The 20,640-nt window shown below is 46.0% G+C and overlaps 1 protein-coding gene across 6 annotated transcripts in view; it reads right to left on the bottom strand.

Annotated features, from left to right (window-relative positions):
- Positions 1–20,640, bottom strand: part of atp11c (ATPase phospholipid transporting 11C) — a 152,951-nt gene that overhangs the window by 58,410 nt on the left and 73,901 nt on the right. For all 6 annotated transcript variants that reach the window (XM_072505946.1, XM_072505951.1, XM_072505950.1 and 3 more), the window contains exons 14-19: positions 14,164–14,321; positions 13,305–13,376; positions 11,430–11,503; positions 11,126–11,229; positions 5,096–5,277; positions 2,710–2,976 (exon numbers count right to left, since the gene is read on the bottom strand). In XM_072505946.1, coding sequence (XP_072362047.1) covers positions 2,710–2,976; positions 5,096–5,277; positions 11,126–11,229; positions 11,430–11,503; positions 13,305–13,376; positions 14,164–14,321 — 857 coding nt within the window. The remainder of the gene's footprint in view (positions 1–2,709; positions 2,977–5,095; positions 5,278–11,125; positions 11,230–11,429; positions 11,504–13,304; positions 13,377–14,163; positions 14,322–20,640) is intronic.

Raw genomic sequence — 20,640 nt, 5'->3', positions numbered from 1 at the left:
GCACCATCCCTGTAGCCACGTGTTTAAATGCTCTCTCTCCCTATTCCTCATCTCACTATCACGTGGCACGGGCAACAAACCAGAGATAATAACTCTGTTTGTTCTAGTTCTGAGCTTCCATCCTAGCTCCCTGAAAGCCTGCCTGACATCCTTGTCCCCTTTCCTACCTATGTCGTTAGTGCCAATGTGGACCACGACTTGGGGCTGCTCCCCCTCCCAAGGACCCGGAAAATACGATCCAAGACATCACGTACCCTTGCACCTGGGAGGCAACATACCAAACGTGAGTCTCTCACGCTCCCACAAAATCTCCTATCTGTGCCCCTGACTATCGAGTCCCCAATTACTAATGCTCTGCTCCTCTCCCCCCTTCCCTTCTGAGCAACAGGGACAGACTCCGTGCCAGAGGCCCGTACCCCATGGCTTACCCCTGGTAAGTCGTCCCCCCCACAAGTATCCAAAGCGGTATACTTGTTTCTCAGGGGAACGACCGCAGGGGATCCCTGCACTGACTGCTTTTTTCCAGTCCCTCTTACAGTTACCCATCTATCTCCAATCTTTGGTGTAACTAATTCCCTGAAGCTGCTATCTATGGCCCCCTCTGCCTCCCGAATGATCCGAAGTTCTTCCAACTCCAGCTCCAGTTCCCTAACTCGGTCTTGGAGGAGCTGGAGATGGCAGCACTTCCTGCAGGTAAATCAGCAGGGACATTAACGGCATCCCTCACCTCAAACATCCTGCAGGAGGAACATTGCACTCCCTTCCCTGCAATTCCTCTAACTTTCTACCAAGATCTGGCTAACAACTAAATTAAATTAAAAAAAAAAAATAATAATAAAATATGGTACTTACACCAATGGGTTTTATTATTAGGTTAGAGGAGGAGGGCGGGTGGGAGACACTACACGTGTAGTGTCTCGGGTTTCCTCTCCACCAGAATTTATTGGTGAGGGTCTTCCCAGAAGTCCGCGGGTCGAACTTCCTGTTCCCGCCTTAAACACTAAAATAAAAAAAAAAAGCAAAGAGGGACCGAAAACGGGAGCAGGTAAGTGTTTTTAAAGGAGAGACTTACCTCCCAGAGTGCAGGAAGGCATGCCAGAAGGAGCACCAGGCAGACCTACAAAATGTCAGCCAGGTGAGCACAAGTCTACTCCCTTGCCGAACAACGTGAACAGCAGGCAATAGACAAGAATTGGACGATTCCACAGATCAGATCCAAGTACTGAAGTCCTGCCACATGCAGTCGTGAATGGTATTGGATAATTAACAACCCACTAGAGGCAGCTCCATAAATATCCGCATCCTCAATCATGGGGGAGCCCAGCACAACAGTGCAAAAGACGCTGAAGCATTGGCAACCATCTTAAACCAGAAGTGTTGAGTGGATGATGTATTTTGGCCCCCACCCAGCATCACAGTAGCCAGCCTTCAGCCAATTCGATTCACTCCGCATTAAGAAATGGCTGAAAGCACTGCACAGGTTGTGGGCCTGGACAACATTCTGATAATGGTACTGAAGGCGTGTGTTGCAGAACTAGCTACACCCCTAGCCAACTGACGATGTGAAAATTTCTCATGTGTGTCCTGTCAATGCCATATTAAAAAAAGCAGGGCAAATCCAACTCAGCCAATTACCGCACCATCGTTCTACTCTCAAAGCCAAACAAGGGGTCAGTGATATCAAGCAGCGCTTACTCAATAACCAGCTCACAGATGCCCTCCACCACTAATACACAGTGACAACAATGTGCCTCATTGACAAGATGCACAGCAGAAACTCACCATGGGTCCTTCAACAGCATCTTCCAAACCCACAACCTGTAGAACCAAGAAGGACAAGGGCAGCAGATATGTGGGTCCACCACCACCTACAAGATTCCCCCCCCCCCCTTTGGGGGTAAATTAGCTCAGCTGGCTGGACGGCTGGCTTGTGATGTAGAGCTACGCCAATAGCGCAGGCTCAATTCCGGTTGAGGTTATCGATGAAGACTCCCACCTCCTCAACCCTGCCCCTCGCCTGAGGTGTGGTGACCCTCAGGTTAAATCACCACCAGTCAACTCTCAAAAGGGGAGAGCAGTTTATAGTCCCCTGGGAGTGTGGCAACTTCTCACTTCACTTTCACAAGTTCCCCTCCAAGCCATACATCATCCTGACTTGGAACTATATCACTCTTTCATGGTCACTGGGTGAAAATCCTGGAATTCCCATAAGCACTGTGGGTGTACGTACACCATAGCGACTACAGTGGTTCAAGAAGGCAGCTCACCACCACTTTAAAGGGCAATGAGAGATGGCCAATAAATGGTGGCTGAGCCCATGAAAGAATATTAAAAAAAGGAGAAATTACACAAACTAGAGTTAGATTCACTTGAATATATATATAGCTGACTTGATTGGAGGCATTGAGGAGGGATTGGAGGCGTTTAGGAAGAAATGATGAGTAGATAGAAAAAAAAAACTTTTGCACTGGTTAGGGAGTCTAGGACAAGGGGACATTACATTAAAATCCGAGGCAGACCAATAAGTAGTTAGAAATATTTCATCTTCCTACAAATAGCAGTGTACGTTAGCTCAATAAACAATTTTACATCCAACAGCCATATATTTTTGCTTGTGGAGCATAGCTAGTGGATGAAGCATGGATGAAGGTTAAGCCACAATTTCACTAAATGGTAGAACAGACTTGACAACATGGAGCAAAGTCATACCTTAATAGGCTCAAAGAGGAGCATCTTTTATCTTGGACAACCACTTTGTGTAGTTCCAGCAAGAGCTCATGCACTTTTGCCTCATTTCTTGCTTTGAACTCCTGAATGTTCTTTGTCGTCAACTCCAAAAGCTTCATATTAGTATGGAAAAGTCTGCAGGCAAAACACGTGGCCATTGCTGTTTCCATCTTGTCTCCTGTGAGCACCCAAACACTCATACCTGCGGAGTGCAAGGCTTCAACGGTTTCTGCAGCTTGGTCTTGCAGTCTTGTCACAGGGAAAGATAAAGCAATGCAACAGAAATATGACTTAAAAAGTGCAAATTAAGCAAGCAACAAGAAAGAGTAATTTTTGGAAGTTTAGGCCTTCAAACATTTATTTCAAAATTACCGAAACAATGCTTAAATTATACTTCTGTCGCCAGTTTTCAAAATCAATTGCTACCCAGAGCAGGCAGGCAATTCATTTCATCATAGTGGAAACAGAAATGACTGCAAACACAGAGCAGCTCAGGCAGCATTTGCGGAGAGGGGGTTATGTTTCAGGTCACTGGTAAATTGTCACCCACAAGAGGCATGAACACTCCTTTCTCTCCAGAGATGCTGCTTGACCTTTTGCGTGTTCCCAGCATTTTTGGTTTTTATTTTAAATCCCTCAGCATTTGTAGCATTTTTCCTTTCCTTCTGAATATTTCAGACATAAGAATATGGGTGTCCAGATTGTTGTCATTAATTGACCCACTTAACAGGAATGACTATTTAGGAAATGACAATCTGTTCCCCGACTTTATATCTATCATTGTGTCCAGGTTGATTACTTCTTCCCTTCCTCGGGAGGTCATCATTGACACTCAATACCTCAATGAGGCACCCTGACTGGGCTTAGAAACCTTTGATTGTCATTAACATAGATCAAGAACATAGTGCAGAAGGCTGCCATTCGGCCCATCGAATCTGCACCGACCAACTTAAGCCCTCACTTCCACCCTATCTCCATAACCCCTCCTAACCTTTTTGGACACTAAGGGCAAGTTATCACGGCCAATCCACCTAGCCTGCACGTCTTTGGACTGTGGGAGGAAACCGGAGCACCCGGAGGAAACCCATGCAGACAAGAGGAGAACGTGCAGACTCCGTACAGACAGGGACCCAGCGGGAAATTGAACCTGGGACCCTGGCGCTGTGAAGCCACAGTGCTATCCACTTGTGCTACCGTGCTGCGCCGGAATTAGGGATGTTAAATCAATTCCTGATTCATCAGAGAAAAGTGGAATATCCAGAGTCGGAACATTCTGAAATGGCCAGATCCTAAAATGGGCCCAAGTCTCTCGCACAGAATAAACATTTGATTGGACAATTATATCTTGCTAGGCTAATTTTGCAAATTGCCTTCAGTTAAAAATTGGAACCAGGCAGCAAGTAGAGATATGGAAACTTTAAGTAAGCAGTTGTTCTTTCATTTCATGCAGATCACGTTTTCAAAATTAATATTTTTATTCTAGTTCAAAAGTTATTTATATAGTTAAACAACAGAAATGCAATGTCTTTGCCAGACAATGTTAAATTAGAAAATGATTTGACTTTTGTTTGCAATCAAATATTGGAGAATTCCTGTGGTCTGTGACACTAACCTTTACAGCACTACTGAAATATATAATAGCAACAAGTTATTTTGACTAACTATTTTGCTCCATGAATATTGTCCCTGCCAGGACATTCATCAAGTTGAAAATGGTGCCTGCTGGAAGTACCAAAAATCTTGATGAAAACACTTTACCGTCAGGCCAATCACTTCCCAGAAGTTCAAAAGCTGCTTCAGCAAGTGGAATATTTTAAAATATAATAAAATCATTGTAAAGACATGAGATTCAAATAAAGTGGGAAAGTAGGCAATTGTCGGGCATAAACGATCAAATCAAGTCTGACTTTATTTCTCATTCGTTGGTGTTTTTAGTCAGAAAATTCACTCGTGTTTTTAGGCAGAATATTGTTTTTTTTTTAATTGTAGTCTGATCTTAGAATGCATAACATTTGACAATTTACACAGCAAGATTTATAAGAAATAAGTGTGTCACCAAACTGTAACCAAAATTCCATGATCAAAAACCACAATTGCATGCTCTGACAATACACGCTGCTGCTCTATCTCCTTATTGAGTTTCTGACTTTGCTCGTGGGGGACTTGACAGAGGCAAGTTACAGTTCTCTTGCTCAAGCTGGATCAAGAGGAAAGATAAAAGTTGTCACCATATCGCTAACTTGTATCCCTCAGCTGATGCAATTGTATTGATGGAATTAGTTTTGTGATCCAGCAAGACCCACGTGATGACACCTAGGTTACTTATCCAAGATATTGTAACACAAGCTAAGCACAAATATAGACTTACTTGTCTTCAACAGCTGTTGCACCAATTAAATGTAAATCAATTTCAATATCATCGTAAGCTTCTTCCAACTTTTTGTCTCGGTCTTTTAGGGCCATTTTGGCTTCATGAAGCTGTGCACTGATCTGGTCATATTCATCCTGGGTGAGCTCTTTGTATGCAACGCAGAGTGTCCTCAAACCATCCTAGACATATGGAATTACAGCACAAAATAGAATATTTTTTTCTTTTTTTCCCCCAGTTTTACTCAATTCCCAAATCATTTTTGCTTCTAACTTTACATCTAGTTTCCAAGCAAGACAGTGATATTAATAACTATTAGGTCGACTTCAGGTTGCGGCTACGCCTAGGTAGGTCGCATGTTCGGCAGCTCCCGCCAGGAACGGACTTTTGGGCTCTTCAGAGGGGCTCCAACGGCAATTGTTCGACGGCTTCCAGTATGGGAAGTTGACAGCAAGGTCCCCCCGACAGTATATGGATTGGACCAGGAGTGGAGTGGTTAAAAAAGTGATCCTGGTGCAGCGGAAAGTGTGAGGGAGGAAAAGCAAGATGGCGGCTGGTGGAGACCAAGCAGCATGGGCGCAGTGGTTGCAGGAGCAGCAGGAGTTTCTTAAACGCTGCTTTGAGGAGCTGAGGACAGAAATGCTGGCGCCAATGAAGGTGGCGATTGAGAAGCTTGTGGAGACCCAGAAGGCCCAAGGCGCGGCAATCCAGGAGGTGCGGCAAAAAGGCTCGGCGAATGAGGACGAGATCTTGGGCCTGGCGGTGAAGGTGGAGGCGCGCACGAGGCGCTGCACAAGAGGTGGGCGGAAAAATTTGAGGACCTGGAGAATAGGTGGAGGAGGAAGAATCTTCGGATTCTGGGTCTCCCTGAAGGAGTGGAGGGGCCCGATGCCGGGGCATACATGAGCACGATGCTCAATTCGCTGATGGGCGCGGGAGCTTTCCCGAGGCCCCTGGAGCTAGCTGGGGCTCATTGGGTCCTGGCAAGGAGACCCAAAGCGAACGAGCCGCCAAGGGCTGTAGTGGTGAGGTTCCACCGCTTTATGGACAGAGAGTGTGTCCTGAGATGGGCCAAGAAAGAGCAGAGCAGCAGGTGGGAGAATGCGGAGATTCGAATTTACCAGGACTGGAGTGCGGAGGTGGCTAAGAAGAGGGCTGGTTTTAACCGGGCTAAGGCGGTGTTCCATCGGAAGGGGGTGAAGTTCGGGATGCTGCAGCCAACGCGATTGTGGGTCACGTTCCAAGATCGGCACCACTAATTTGAAACGCCTGATGAGGCACGGAACTTTATACAGACTGAAAAGTTGGACTCAAACTGAGGGTTTGTCGTGGGGGTATGTTTACTGTACTTGGGGAATGTTCTTTTTGTTTTGGTGCTGGGTGGGGATGGGTGAACGGATTTGATGTGGGGGCTGTGGGAGAGTGTGGACGTCGGTGTTGGAGGGGCAGGGCTCCGCGGAGGAAGAGGGGGGGTGGAGGTCCGGAGATATGGAGTTGGGATAAGACTTCAAAAAGGAGCTGCGCCAGAGGGGGCGGGGCCGGCTCAGGAAAGCACGGGCTTCTTTCCCGCATTAGGAAGGATGGGGCCGGGGGGGAAGGCGGTGCTGGAGAGGAGCGCACACTGACTGCCAAGGGGGGGGGGTCTCATACTGGGGGGTCGATGGAATAGCGGGAGAGGCCGGGGTCAGCTGACTTACGGGAGTGTCATGGGGGAGCAAAATGGCTAGATGAGGATCTAGCGGGGGGGGGAAGATAGGTTGCTGCTGCATTGGCCAAAGGGGAGCTGGAAGTAGGAGAGGTAGTCGGGGTGGGAGTCCACCGCCTGGGGGACTGGAAGGTGCTGGAGGCGCGGGCACGTGGTTGGCCTAGAAAAGGAGATGGCTAGTCGGCGGGGCAAATAGCCCCACGATCTGGCTGATAACTTGGAATGTGAGGGGCCTGAACGGGCCGGTCAAGAGGGCCCAGGTGTTCGCGCACTTAAGGGACTGAAGGCAGACGTGGTTATGCTCCAGGAGACACATCTGAAGGTGGCAGATCAGGTTAGGCTGAGAAAGGGATGGGTAGGGCAGGTCTTTCATTCAGGGCTGGATGCAAAGAACAGAGGGGTTGCAATACTGGTGGGGAAGCGGGTGTCGTTCGAGGCACTGAATATTGTAGTGGATAATGGAGGTCGATATGTGATGGTGAGTGGTAGGCTGCAGGGGGTGCGGGTGGTACTGGTGAACGTATATACCCCGAATTGGGATGATGCCGGATGCTGGGGGTGATTCATGAGGACCAGACGGGATTTGCGAAGGGTAGGCAGCTAAATACAAATGTGCGGAGGCTCCTCAATGTGATTATGGTGCCCTCGGTGGAGAGGGAAGCGGAGGTAGTGGCAGCTATGGACGCGGAGAAGGCCTTTGATCGGGTGGAGTGGGAGTATCTTTGGGAAGTGTTGCGGAGGTTTGGGTTCAGGGAGGGGTTCATCAGTTGGGTCAGGCTGCTATATAGAGCCCCGGTGGCGAGTGTGGCCACGAACCGGCGGAGGTCGGAGTACTGTCGGCTGTACCCCTTGTTGTTTGCACTGGCAATTGAGCCGCTGGCCATGGCACTGGGGGAGATGGAGGGGCTTGGTCTGGGGGGGGGGAAACCGGGTGTCGTTGTATGCTGATGACCTGTTGTTGTATGTTGCGGATCCAGTGGAGGGGATGGCGGAGGTCATGCGGATCCTTAGGGAGTTTGGGGACTTTTCGTGGTATAAACTCAACGTAGGGAAGAGTGAGCTTTTTGTGGTGCATTTATGGGACCAGGGAAGGGGGATAGACGAGCTACCGCTGAAGAGGGCGGAAAGAAGCTTACGGTACCTAGGAATCCAAGTAGCTAGGAGTTGGGGGGCCCTGCGCAAGCTCAATTTGACGCGGTTGGTGGAGCAGATGGAGGAGGATTTTAAAAAGATGGGATATGCTGCCACTTGCACTAGCGGGTATGGTGCAGTCGGTCAAAATGACGGTCCTCCCGGGGTTTCTCTCTGTGTTCCAGTGCCTTCCCATTCTGATCCCCCAAGGCCTTTTTCAAATGGGTAAGCGGGAGCATCATGGGATTTGTGTAGGTGAATAAGACCCCGAGAGTGAAGTGTGTGTTTCTGGAGCGTAGCAGGGACAGGGGTGGGCTGGCGCTGCCGAATTTGTGTGGCTATTATTGGGCTGCCAATGTGGCGATGATCCGTAAGTGGGTAATGGAGGGAGAGGGGGCGGCGTGGAAGAGGCTAGAGATGGCGTCCTGTGTGGGCACGAACCTGAGCGCACTGGTGACGGCACCGTTGCCGCTCTCGCCGACAAGGTACACCACAGTGGTGGCGGCGACGCTGAAGACCAGGGGGCAGTGGAGGCGACACAGGGGCGAGGTGGGAGCCTCGGTTTGGTCACCGATTCGGGAGAATCATCGGTTCGTCCCGGGAAGGATGGATGGGGGGGTTTCGGAGCTGGCATCGGGCAGGGATTAGAAGAATGGGGGACTTGTTCATTGATGGGACGTTTGCGAGCCTAGGGGCGCTGGAGACGACGTTTGGGCTACCCCTGGGAAATGCTTTCAGGTACATGCAAGTGAGGGCGTTTGTGAGGCGGCAGGTGATGGAATACCCGCTGCTTACGGCACATGGGATTCAGGACAGGGTGATTTCGGGTGTATGGGTTGGAGAGGGCAGGGTCTCGGCGATCTACCAGGAGCTGAAAGAAGAGGAGGAGGCCGCGGTGGAGGAGTTAAAGGGCAAGTGGGAGGAGGAGCTTGGGGAGGAGATAGATGAGGGTCTGTGGACTGATGCCCCGAGTAGGGTTTATTCTTCTTCCTCTTGCGCCAGGCTCAGCCTAATACAGTTCAAAGTTACTCACAGAGCGCATATGACGGGGGCGAGGTCGAGTAGGTTCTTTGGGGTGGAGGACAGATGGGGGAGGTGCTTGGGGAGCCCGGCAAACCACATCCATATGTTCTGGTCGTGCCCGGCGCTGGATGGGTTTTGGAGGGGTTTTGCGAGGACTATGTCCAAGGTGGTGAATGCCCGGGTCAAGCCGAGCTGGGGATTGGCATTATTTGGGGTATCGGACGAGCCGGGAATGCAGGAGGCGAAAGGGGCCGGTATTCTGGCCTTTGCGTCCCTGGTAGCCCGGCGGAGGATTTTGCTTCTATGGAAAGATGCGAAGCCCCCTAGTGTGGAAGCTTGGATCAATGACATGGCAGGGTTCATCAAGCTGGAGAGGATAAAGTTTGCCTTGCGAGTGTCTGTGCAAGGGTTCTCCAGGCGGTGGCTACCGTTCCTAGACTATCTCGCAGAGCGTTAGGAGGTCAGCAGCCCAAGGGCGGGGGGGGGGGGATGAGGTTTCTTTTGGGGTGGCATTTGGGTGAAGGTGTTTTTTTCCCCCTATTTGTGCTTTTAAATGTCACATGGGGGGTTATTGTATATGGGGGAAATCCAATGTATAATTTCTGATTGTTGTGTTTCTGTTTCTTCTTTCTTGTTGGGGGGGGGGGTTTGTTGAAAAATTTGAATAAAGATATTTTTTTTAAAAACTATTAGGTCAATAATGGGTGCCAATTGAAAAAAAAAAGTGTGATTTCACATTTTATTTCCATCCTGAAAGACGTCATTTGTCATCACAAGCGATCTGAGATGACAAGACACTGTATAAGCAAACTTTACGTCTGTGTTGAGTGAAGTATCATGTCCATTTTCAGTTTCGGAAACAAAAATAGATTTACTGACTTTCAGCAGTAGAATCATAGAATGATACAGCACAGGAGGCTGCAGTTTGGCTCATCATTACTGTGCTGTTTGAAAGAACTATTGGATTAGTCCCACTCACCAGCTCTGCCCCTATGGCCTTGTACATTTTTTCTCTTTAATCATTCAAATTCCCTTTGGGTAGTATTCACTTTTTCAAATTAGCTTTTCCCCAAATGCAAGGAGAAAATTTAAATCATGCGAGGAAAGAAAAGCAACAACCTCAGCAATACTTTCAAGTAACCTTCCGCTGGAACCAATGTGATCTTCCCTTCAATAACGAAAACAGAAAATGCGAGAAAAAAAACTCAGGTCTGGCAGTATCTGTGGGGAGGGAAACAGACTTAACGTTTCAAGCACTGAGGAGTCACACAGCCTCAAAACATGAACTCCATTTCTCACTCCCTACAGATGCTGACAGACCTTCCCAGTCATTCCAGCGTTTTCCATTTTCATTTCAGCTTTCCAGCCTCTGCAGTATTTTGCTTCGATCTTCCCTCCAAATTGATTTATCATTGTTCCATACAAGGTTGGAAAGGCTTTGGAGGACTGAATGAACATGGTGCCTCTCTATTTTCACCTCTTTATGAAAATAATACTGCTATTTGGAATCTGCTCCTCCAAAGAAGTTTGATAAACATGAGATTGCAAACAAGTGACACATTTGAAATGAAAATCGCTTATTGTCACAAGTAGGCTTCAATAAAGTTACTGTGAAAAGCCCCTAGTCGCCACATTCCAGCGCCTGTTCGGGGAGGCTGGTATGGGAATTGAACCGTGCTGCTGGCCTGCTTTGGCCTACTTTCAAAGCCAGCGATTTAGCCAGCGCCATATTTTTCAAGTGTATGCCTGAAGTTGTTTTTAAAGGGGCGGGAAGAGTAAAAAGGAAGTTAAGAGTTCAAAGATGTGCAGGTTAGGTAGATTGACCATGCTAAATGGCCCCTCAAGTGTCTAGGAGGTGCAGGTTAGGTTATGGACGTAAAGGGATAGGAGGGAATTGACATGGAGTGCTCATTCGAAGGGTCGGTGCAGACTCGGGCTGAATGATCGTCTTCTGTACTGTAGGGATTCTAGGAAATCTGAAAAGCTCTTAAGAGAAAACCTGTAATACTACTAATTTACCACCCCCCATTCCATTGCCTGTCCCATCTTACCACTCATGACAAAAAGCATGAAATTGTTTCCATACATATTTCACATAAATAACCATTAAATCCAAAGCTACCTCAAGAGGTTAACACTTAAATGGACTACATAAACAAATCCAACTTTACCACAGCACTGCGCTCCACGTGCAATTTTATTTCCTCCTGTTTTCCAGCTTTCACCTTGGGAAAAATTGAAGAGTCTGCTCCTTTACAGTAAAGGAAAATTTTCCCTATTATAGAAGAAAACAAAATTATATGGGCATGCTAGAAAAACAGAACAGCTGCCGTTTTATATGTTGTAAAAATGAAAAGATATTGACCAACGTTAGTGCGACAAAGCAATAAACCTATCCATCTTTTTCCCTCAATTTGAAATTTTATACCAAATTCATATTGTTCCCCCCATTTTCCTTGGTGAAACGCACACTACCTGAACTCTCTTTCACTATTACACTCATACGTCGACGAACAGGATCAAAGCTAAGAACCTGCAGAAGTTCATACCTGTAATCAAACAGAATAAATTATATTATTTTTTTTTAAAAAAGTTCAGCAAAGTATGACATGCAAACTCATTTAGTTAAACAGAAATCAGTCTACTGGAAAATGGGCAATTCCCAAACCATTCAATAAAATCAATTTGCAGATTAAATTTACCGTTACTTCACATTTGTTCTCGGATTCGAATTCCTCACTTCTCCCCAAACAGAATCAGAATGATAAACCACAGAAAGAGGACATGCAATCTTTGTGCTTTTGCCAGTTCTTTGGAACAACTACCCAATTAGTCCCATAGCCCTGCAATTTATTTCGCCCCACATTGGTGCAAGGATGGTCACTCTCCCTTTTTTGCACAGTGGTGTGTAATATTTGCAATCCTCCAGCCCTCGGATAGCATTTCCATATTTGGTGAGGATTGAAATATGTGAGGTAATGCATTTAGGTTGGTCTAAAATAGAGGGGAAATGTACAGCAAATGGCAAAACTCTGAGGAATATAGAAAGTCAGAGAGGTCTGGGCGTGCAGGTCCACAGATCTTTGAAAGTGGCAACACAAGTGGACAAGGTAGTCAAGAAAGCATATGGAATGCTTGCCTTCATTGGACGGGGCATTGAGTATAAAAACTGGCAAGTCATGCTACAGTTGTATAGAACCTTGGTAAGACTACACTTGGAATATTGGCACAATTCCAGTCGCAACACTACCAGAAAGATGTGGAGGCTTTGGAGAGGGTGCAGAGGTTTCCCAGGAAGTTGTCTGGTCTGGAGGGTGTTAGCTGTGAGGAGGCTGAATAGACTCCTGGCTGTTTTCATTAGAACGACCGAGGTTGAGGGGCGACTTGATAGAGGTCTACAAGATTATGAGGGGCATGGCTAGAGTGAGTGGGCAGGCACTCTTTCCCACAGTGGAAGGGTCAGTCACTAGGGGGCATAGGTTTAAGGTCCGTGGGGCAAAGTTTAGAGTTGGGAGACGCAGGTTTTTTTACACAGCGGGTGGAGTGTGCCTGGAACAGTTGTGGAAACAGATACATTAACATCATTCAAAAGGCATCTCGAAAATACATGGATAGGATTGGTATAGAGGGATATGGCACAAGGAAGTGCTGAGGGTTTTGGCCAAGGGTGGTATCATGACTGGCACAGGCTTAGAGGGCCGAAGGGCCTGTTCCTGTGCTGCATTGTTTTTTGAAAGAATTTCAATCCTTATTTCCACCAGAAATCTAAGATATAGTCGATTTTTTGTACTTAAGTACTTTCAACATTACATATCTCCTCTATCTACTTTTAAGCTATCCAATATCTCTCTCACCACTTCCTTTATTGCAACATTTGAGAGAATGGATGGTTTTAAAAATTCTTTTTGGGAAATATTGTGCTATTTTGTGAAGTCTGTGCATCTGTAAAATGATTTAATTGAGCTAGGGAAAGCTTACTAGTGACAAGTTGTCTGGGAGATTTAAGGCAAGGATAGGGGTTTAGGTTTTTGCATTTATAATGACATATTATGGTGGATTTAATGTACAAGTAAATAGGTTGGATCTAATATTTGCGGTTTTAGGTAAGTTGCGCGTTTTTTAAACATCAAAGTTAGGAGGTGAAAAGAAATGTTTTGCATCTTAAAGGATTTCAGTGGGTACATTTCAAAACAAATGCAATTAGGCTAGGCTCTAAACATTGGCCTGACCAGCAACCCCCACACCCCAGGAATGAATCCAAAATAGTTTTCTAATTATATAGCTCCCAACCAAATACAACATTATGATTATCAGCATCATGAAAATAAAATAAAAACAAATGCATCTTACATCTCGATTTCTGAGTCTCTATTTTGTATTTTCATCCTGTTATTCTCCACTCCTTGAAAGGTGAAACCCAATCTGGCAGGGAAAATAAACACACACGCTCAGCGCTTAAATTCTGTAATGATTTCTGATTTACTGTGCAGAAGTGTGAGAAAATTAAGCATCAGCAAAAATACTTAAAGCTAGGCTGTCTTATACCAGCATTAAGATCCTAAGTGGGTGTTTGTTGCAAACACTAACTGGAATAGAAATCGCAAAATACACTACTACACCACTGCAACAATGAAACCCAAAACAGAATATGTTCAGCTGTTTATTCCAATCATTCTTGACACAAACTAATACACTTTATAAACAATGAATTCTGAATCAGGTAGAAGTGCAGTAAATGTCGGGACAAAATGGCGTAATGGAGCGGGAGTTGAGGTACCAGCTCAGCGTGCAGATTATGTCAAAATGCAGGAACAAAGCTTAGTTGTTTACCAATCCAAAAACCCATATACTGAATTAATGTCACAAACGCAATGCTAGTTATTCTTCTACATCTATTTTTTTGCTTTACACAAGCATATTTTGAAAATGCTGCAAATGCAAAAACACAAGGGAAGGAAACATTAATAAATTCCTTCCATCTTCACTGAATTCAAAAGTACTCCAACAGCAGTCACTACCAGAAAAATATTGATATAAATCAGGTTTCATACACATTCTAATTTCACAAGCTGAACTCAAGTTTATTCCCCACAAGAACAAACAGGTAAATTTTGTTACTGCCTATATAAAAGATACACCTGGACCCTAAATAAAACCAGCAGATATTAATCCATAATGCAATCCCTTTTAAAATAGTTAAGAGTCTTACTTTTTAGCACCTTGTACCAAAGCAACTTCATCTGGAGAAGATGAGATGTATGTACACTCACACCCTTGCTGTTTTACTAAACCATCCACTTTGTCGTCTTCTTTTACTTGAACAGTGTGGCATAAGCATAAAGCACGAAGAAACAGCTCCTCTTTTTCCTGAAAGCACAACAGAAATTGTACCTTAGTGAGATTTTAAATAGCGTGCAAATAGTTTAGAAATAATTTAAATAGCTGCATGATTTTAAATAGCTGTATGAGAGTGACCATTATACAAGTAACTTCAAACAAATCAATCTAAAAGTTTGTTCACCTCCATTCAGTCTAAGTGAATCATTGAGCTTCTGGTGCTTGTCATATTCATCCCACTCCCAGTCATTACTCCAAATACTGTACCAATGAAGCACAACACAAGCTCCAGGAAAGACAATTCATCTTTCTACTCGTTACTTTAAAGTCTTCCACTTGGGCAGCAAGCCCTGGTAATGGAGACAGTAGGAAATGAGATGAGGGCTGGTGTCGTCTGCAAATTTAGCAACGATGCCCTCAGTTCCCTCTTCCAGATCTTTAATGTATATTGCAAGGGATCATCCCTTCAATCTGAGGCTGTGCCCTCGGGTTCTAGTTTTTCCTTCGAGCGTAAACATCTTCTCCACATCCACTCCATCTTGGCCTCTCAGTATTCTCTAAGTTTCAATTAGATTCCCCTCCCCATCCTTCCAAACTACATCCAGTACAGACCGAGAGTCCTCAAACGCTCCTCATATGAAGAGGCCTTCATTCCAGGGATCATTTTTGTGAACCCCCTCTGGGCCCTTTCGAAGGCCAACACATCCTTCCTTAGATACGGGGCCCAAAACTGCTCACAATATTCCAAATGGGGTCTGACCAGAGCCTTATACAGCCTCAGCAGTACATCCCCGTCTTGTATTCCAGCCCTCTCGACCTGAATGCTAACATTGCCTGTCTTCCTGACTGCCGATTGAACCTGCACATTAACCCTAGGGGAATCCTGAACTAGGACTTCCAAGTTCCTTTGTACTTCAGATTTCCAAAGCCTTTCCCCATTTAGAAAATAGTCTATGCCTCCATTCCTCCATCCAAAGTGTATAACCTCACACCTTTCCACATTGTATTCCATCTGCCACTTCATTGCCCACTCTCCTAGCCTGTCCAAATCCTTCTGCAGCTTCCCCACTTCCTCAACACAATCTGTCCCTCAACATTTCTTTGTATCATCTGAAAACTTAGCAACAACGCCCTCAGTTCATTCTTCCAGATCGTTAATGTATATTGTGAAAACTGTGGTCCCAACACTGATCTCTGCAGAAAACCACTAGTCACCACTGCCACCCTGAAATAGAACCCTATATCCCCACTATGCCTGCCAGTCAGTTAATCCTCTACCCATGACAATACCTTGCCCCTAACACCGTGGGTTCTTATCTTATTTAGCAGCCTCCTGGATGGCATCTTGTCAAAGACCTTCTGGAAATCCAAATAGATCAAGTCCACTGCTCATCCTTTGTCTAACTTCCTCGATACCTCCTCAAAGAACTCTAGTAGATTTGTCAGACATGACCTCCCCTTGATGAAGCTGTGTTAACTAAGCCTATTTTATCATGCATTTCCAAATACACGCAATCTCATCTATAATAATGGACTCCAAAACCTTACCAAAGACCGAAGTCAGGCTAACCGGCCTTTAATTTCCTGTCTTCTGCCTCCCTCCCTTCTTGAATAGGGGTGTTACATTGGCCATTTCCCAGCCTCTAGGGATCCCCCCCCCTCCCCCACCCCCCAACTCCAGTGATTCCTGAAAGATCACCACCAATGCCTCCACAATCCCCATAGCGATCTCCTTTAGAACCCTGGGGAGTAGTCCATCTGGTCTGGGTAATGTATCCGTCTTCAGACCTTTCAATTTTCCCAGCTCCTTCCCTTTAGTGATGGCCACTAAGCTCACCTCTGGTCCCTGACTCTCGAAGTTCTGGTATGCCACTGGTGTCTTCCACCGTGAAGACTGATGCAAAGTACCTATTCAGTTCCGCTGCCATTTCCTTGTTCCCCATTAGTACGTCTCCCGCCTCATTTTCCAGTGGTCCAATGACCATTCTTGCCTCTCTCTTACCTTTTATATATCGAATAAAATCTCTTGCAATCTCAAATCTCTTTTATATTATTAGCAAGCTTACACTCACATTTCATCTTCTCCCACTTATTGCTTTTTCAGTTGTCCTCTGCTTGCTTTTAAAGGTTTCCCACTAATTCTCGCCAGATTGTATGCTTTTTCTTTTATGCTGTCCTTGAGTTCCCTTGTCAGCCATGGTTGCTTCGTCCTTCCCTTAGCATGTTTCCTCCTCCTTGGGATGAATTTCTGTTGTGCCTCCCGAATAACCCCCCAAACTCCTGCCATTCTACTATCTTTCCTGCTGGACTCCCCCTCCCATCAACTCTGGCCAGATCCTCCATCATGTCTTTGCAGTTACCCTTATTTAATTGTAATACCATTACATCTGATTTCAGTTTCTCCCTCTCAAACTGCAGGGTAAATTCTATTGTATTGTGTCACTGCTCCCTAACGGTTGCTTCACCTTAAGTTCCCTAATCAAGTTTGCCTCATTACACATTCCCAATCGCTTGTTCCCTAGTGGGTTCTACTACAAGCTGCTCAAAAAAACCATCTCGCAGAGATTCCACAAATTCCTTTTCTTGGGATCCGCAACCAACCTTACTTTCCCAGTCCACCTGCATATTGAAATCCTCCATGATTATTGTAATATTGCCTTTTTTACATGCCTTTTCTATCTACAGATTTATTTTCTGCCTCCATCCTGACTACTGGAAAAAAGAATAGAGGCATGGACTATTTTCTAAACGGTGACAAAATTCATAATGCTGAAATGCAAAGGGACTTGGCAGTCCTAGTCCAGGATTCTCTAACGGTAAACTTGCAGGTTGAGTCTGTAATTAAGAAAGCAAATGCAATGTTGTCATTCATCTCAAGAGGCTTGGAATATAAAAGCAGGGATGTACTTCTGAAGCTTTATAAAGCATTAGTTAGGCCCCATTTAGAATACTGTGAGCAATTTTGGGTCCACACCTCGGAGGACATACTGGCAATGGAGCGGGTCCAGCGGAGATTCACACGGATGATCCCAGGAATGGTAGGCCTAACATACGATGAACGTCTGAGGATCCAGGGATTATATTCATTGGAGTTTAGGAGGTTGAGGGGAGATCTAATAGAAACTTACAAGATAATGAATGGCTTAGATAGGGTGGATGTAGGGAAGTTGTTTCCATTAGCAGGGGAGACTAGGACCCGGGGGCACAGCCTTAGAATAAAAGGGACTCACTTTAGAACAGAGATGAGGAGAAATTTCTTCAGCCAGAGAGTGGTGGGTCTGTGGAATTCATTGCCACAGAGGGCGGTGGAGGCCGGGACGTTGACTGTCTTTAAGACAGAAGTTGATAAATTCTTGATTTCTCGAGGAATTAAGGGCTATGGAGAGAGAGCGGGTAAATGGAGTTGAGATCAGCCATGATTGAATGATGGAGTGGACTCGATGGGCCGAATGGCCTTACTTCCGTTCCTATGTCTTATGGTCTTAGACTGCTAGGGGGCCTGCACATTACTCCCATTAGGGTCTTTTCTTTTGCGATTCCTCAACTCTACCCACACAAGTTCTACACCTTCCGACCCTATGTCGCTTCTTGCCATTAATTAAATTTCATTCCTTACTAACAAGGAACGCTTGCAGCTGCAGCTCCTCCCCCCCACCTCACTCCCTTTAGCCAGCTAACTTTACTGCTAGCGAGCCAGCCCCCACCCAGGGGAAAGAAAAAAATCTGCCCTGGGGATATAAAGTAAATAGACATACAAAAAAACAAATTCCCACCAGGAGATCTATATTTCCAACAATATTAAATAAAACAGCACCATTTATACCAGTTATCCCACCCCAAATAAACATGTGCAAAAACTATCCCGCACAAGAACAATACCAGCAAATATATACAAGATGCCCCAATACCCTTCCCCACCCACAGCAATCCAAGATCTCACAGAATTAACTCGTGCCAAGTCCATGCTTTTTAACAAAGGTATCTGCCTCCTCCAACACATCAAAACAATCGTCTTTTGACACATAGGTTACGAAGCCTCGCCGGATCCACCATCCCAAACCAAACTCTGTTCTTGGTAAGGCGGCCTTGGTCTTGTTGAAGGCCGCCCACTCCCTTGCCAGTTCAGTTCCATATCTTGGCATCCTGATGAGGTTATCTTCCCATTTCCAGTCCTGGTTTTCCTTGGCCCAATTCACAACCCGTTCTCTCTCCTAAAAGCTGTGAAACCCAACAATGGCCACCCATTGTGATTCATTCGGTAAAGGCTTCTGTCAGAGTCCGATTGGCCCCACCCAGCTCCGAGGGGACGCAAGTCCACCCTCCCCAATCATCTTCCCAAATAGGTAGCATAGTGGTTGGCACTGTTTCTTCACAGCGCCAGGGAGCCAGGTTCGATTCCCGGCTTGGGTCACTGTCTGTGCGGAGTATGCTCGTTCTCCCTGTATCTGTGTGGGTTTCCTCTGGGTGCTCCAGTTTCTTCCCACAAGTCCTGGAAGACATGCTTGTTAGGTGAATTGGACATTCTGACTTCTCGCTCAGTGTACCCGAACAGGCGCCAGAATGTGACGACTTGGGGATTTTCACAGTAACTTCATTGCAGTGCTAATGTAAGCCTACTTGTGACACTAATAAAGATTATCTTAAAAAAAATACGCAGTGGGAGTCAGGATGTCCATATCCTCCGGCAACCCCACAACTCTGAGGTTCTCTCATTGAGCGGTTCTCAAGATCATCAATTTTCGCCCTTAGCATCTTATTCTAGATGGCTACCGTGGCCTCCAGCAGGGCAATTTGCTCACCGTGCCTCAGCAAAGCTTTCTCCACGCCTTCCAACGCCTCACCACGCTCCTTCACCGTCTGATGTATTTTCCAATTTCGATTGGATGGGACCCAGGGCCTCCTCAATCGACTTTTGTTCGCCTTCGGTCATCACGTTCCACTGCTTCTCAAACGGCTTATCGAATTCCGTCGATAACACTCCAGCAAGCACGTCCGCCGTTATTGGAGCGACCAAAGTCTCAGTCCCAGGAGCAGTCTCCTCCATTTTCACCACAGAGGAACCACGTGAAGCCTGTCTTTGGATGAACTGCCATCCGCAGGCTTCTTACCCCCACAGCCTTCCTTGACATCTTTCTGATGTAGGCATCTTGTATCTTCAAGTGAATATGTTTTTTCCGCAGCAATTAACCAAAAGGACGGGCAAAAAAGGGTTGAAAAAACAAGTACCCATGGCGGGAGTTATCTTTTGCGTGACTTCTCCCACATGCCATCAACCTAAGTTCCACCAGTTGAGAATTTCCAGGAATTTGTTTTTATTTTCCTTTCAAAGTTGGCTCCCCCACATATTTGAGATATTATTTTTGTTTTTTTCCAGTAATTCATGTGTCTTCCAGACCAACTCGGCTCCAAGCAGGAGAGATAAACAACATGTGTAACAGTGAACAATACAACTGGCTGAGCTGGTCCTTGAATCATCTTGAAATAAGAAACAGATGGCGGAAAGGAATCAGTACACAAACAAGGGAGTATTTTATTATTCACTCCAATTTTCTTTGCTTTGCTGTTTTCCAATACGTTTTACAAACACAAATTAGGAGTAGGCCACTCGACACGCCGAGCCTACTCTGCCAATCAATAAGATCATTGCTGATGGTCTGATTATAATCTCTCGTCTACCTTGATAACTTTCACCCCTCTGCTTATTAAGAATTCACCACTGCCTACTGGGTGGAAAATATAGCCATGATCAGGAAGTGGGTAGTGGGGGTAGAGGCGGCATCATGTAAGGACACAAGTTTGGGGGCATTGATAAAGGCTTCTCTGCCATTCTCACTGGCCCGGTACTCCATAAGCCCGGTGATAGTGGCGGCCCTGAGTGTCTGGGGGCAGTGGCAGAAGCATATGGGAGTGCAGGGATCGTCGGTGTGGGCTCCAATTTGTGGTAATCACCGCTTTGTCCCTGGGAGGCTAGATGGGGTTTTTCGGAGTGGCAGAGAGCAGGGATTGAGTGGCTGGGGGATCTATTTATTGATGGGAGCTTTCCATGTTTAGAGGATTTGGATGAGGAGCTTGAATTGCTGGGAGGGAATGGGTTTCGATATCTGCAGTTAAGGGATTTTGTGCGAAGGCAGGTTGCGACCTTTCCGCTTCTACCGCCACAGGGGATACAGGACAAGGTAGTTTCTAAAACAGGGGTGGGGGAGCGGAAGGTTTCGGATATCTATAAAGAACTCATGGAGTGGGAAGAAACTCAAGATAGGCGATCTAAAGCGTAAATGGGAAGATGAGCTGGGAGGGGTGGTAGAGGCGGGTCTGTGGGAGGATGCTCTGAGCAGAGTCAACACATCCT

Source organism: Scyliorhinus torazame, chromosome 5, assembly GCF_047496885.1.
Source record: "Scyliorhinus torazame isolate Kashiwa2021f chromosome 5, sScyTor2.1, whole genome shotgun sequence".
In the NCBI taxonomy this organism is placed as follows: domain Eukaryota; kingdom Metazoa; phylum Chordata; class Chondrichthyes; order Carcharhiniformes; family Scyliorhinidae; genus Scyliorhinus; species Scyliorhinus torazame.
This window is presented reverse-complemented; position numbering and strand designations above follow the sequence as displayed.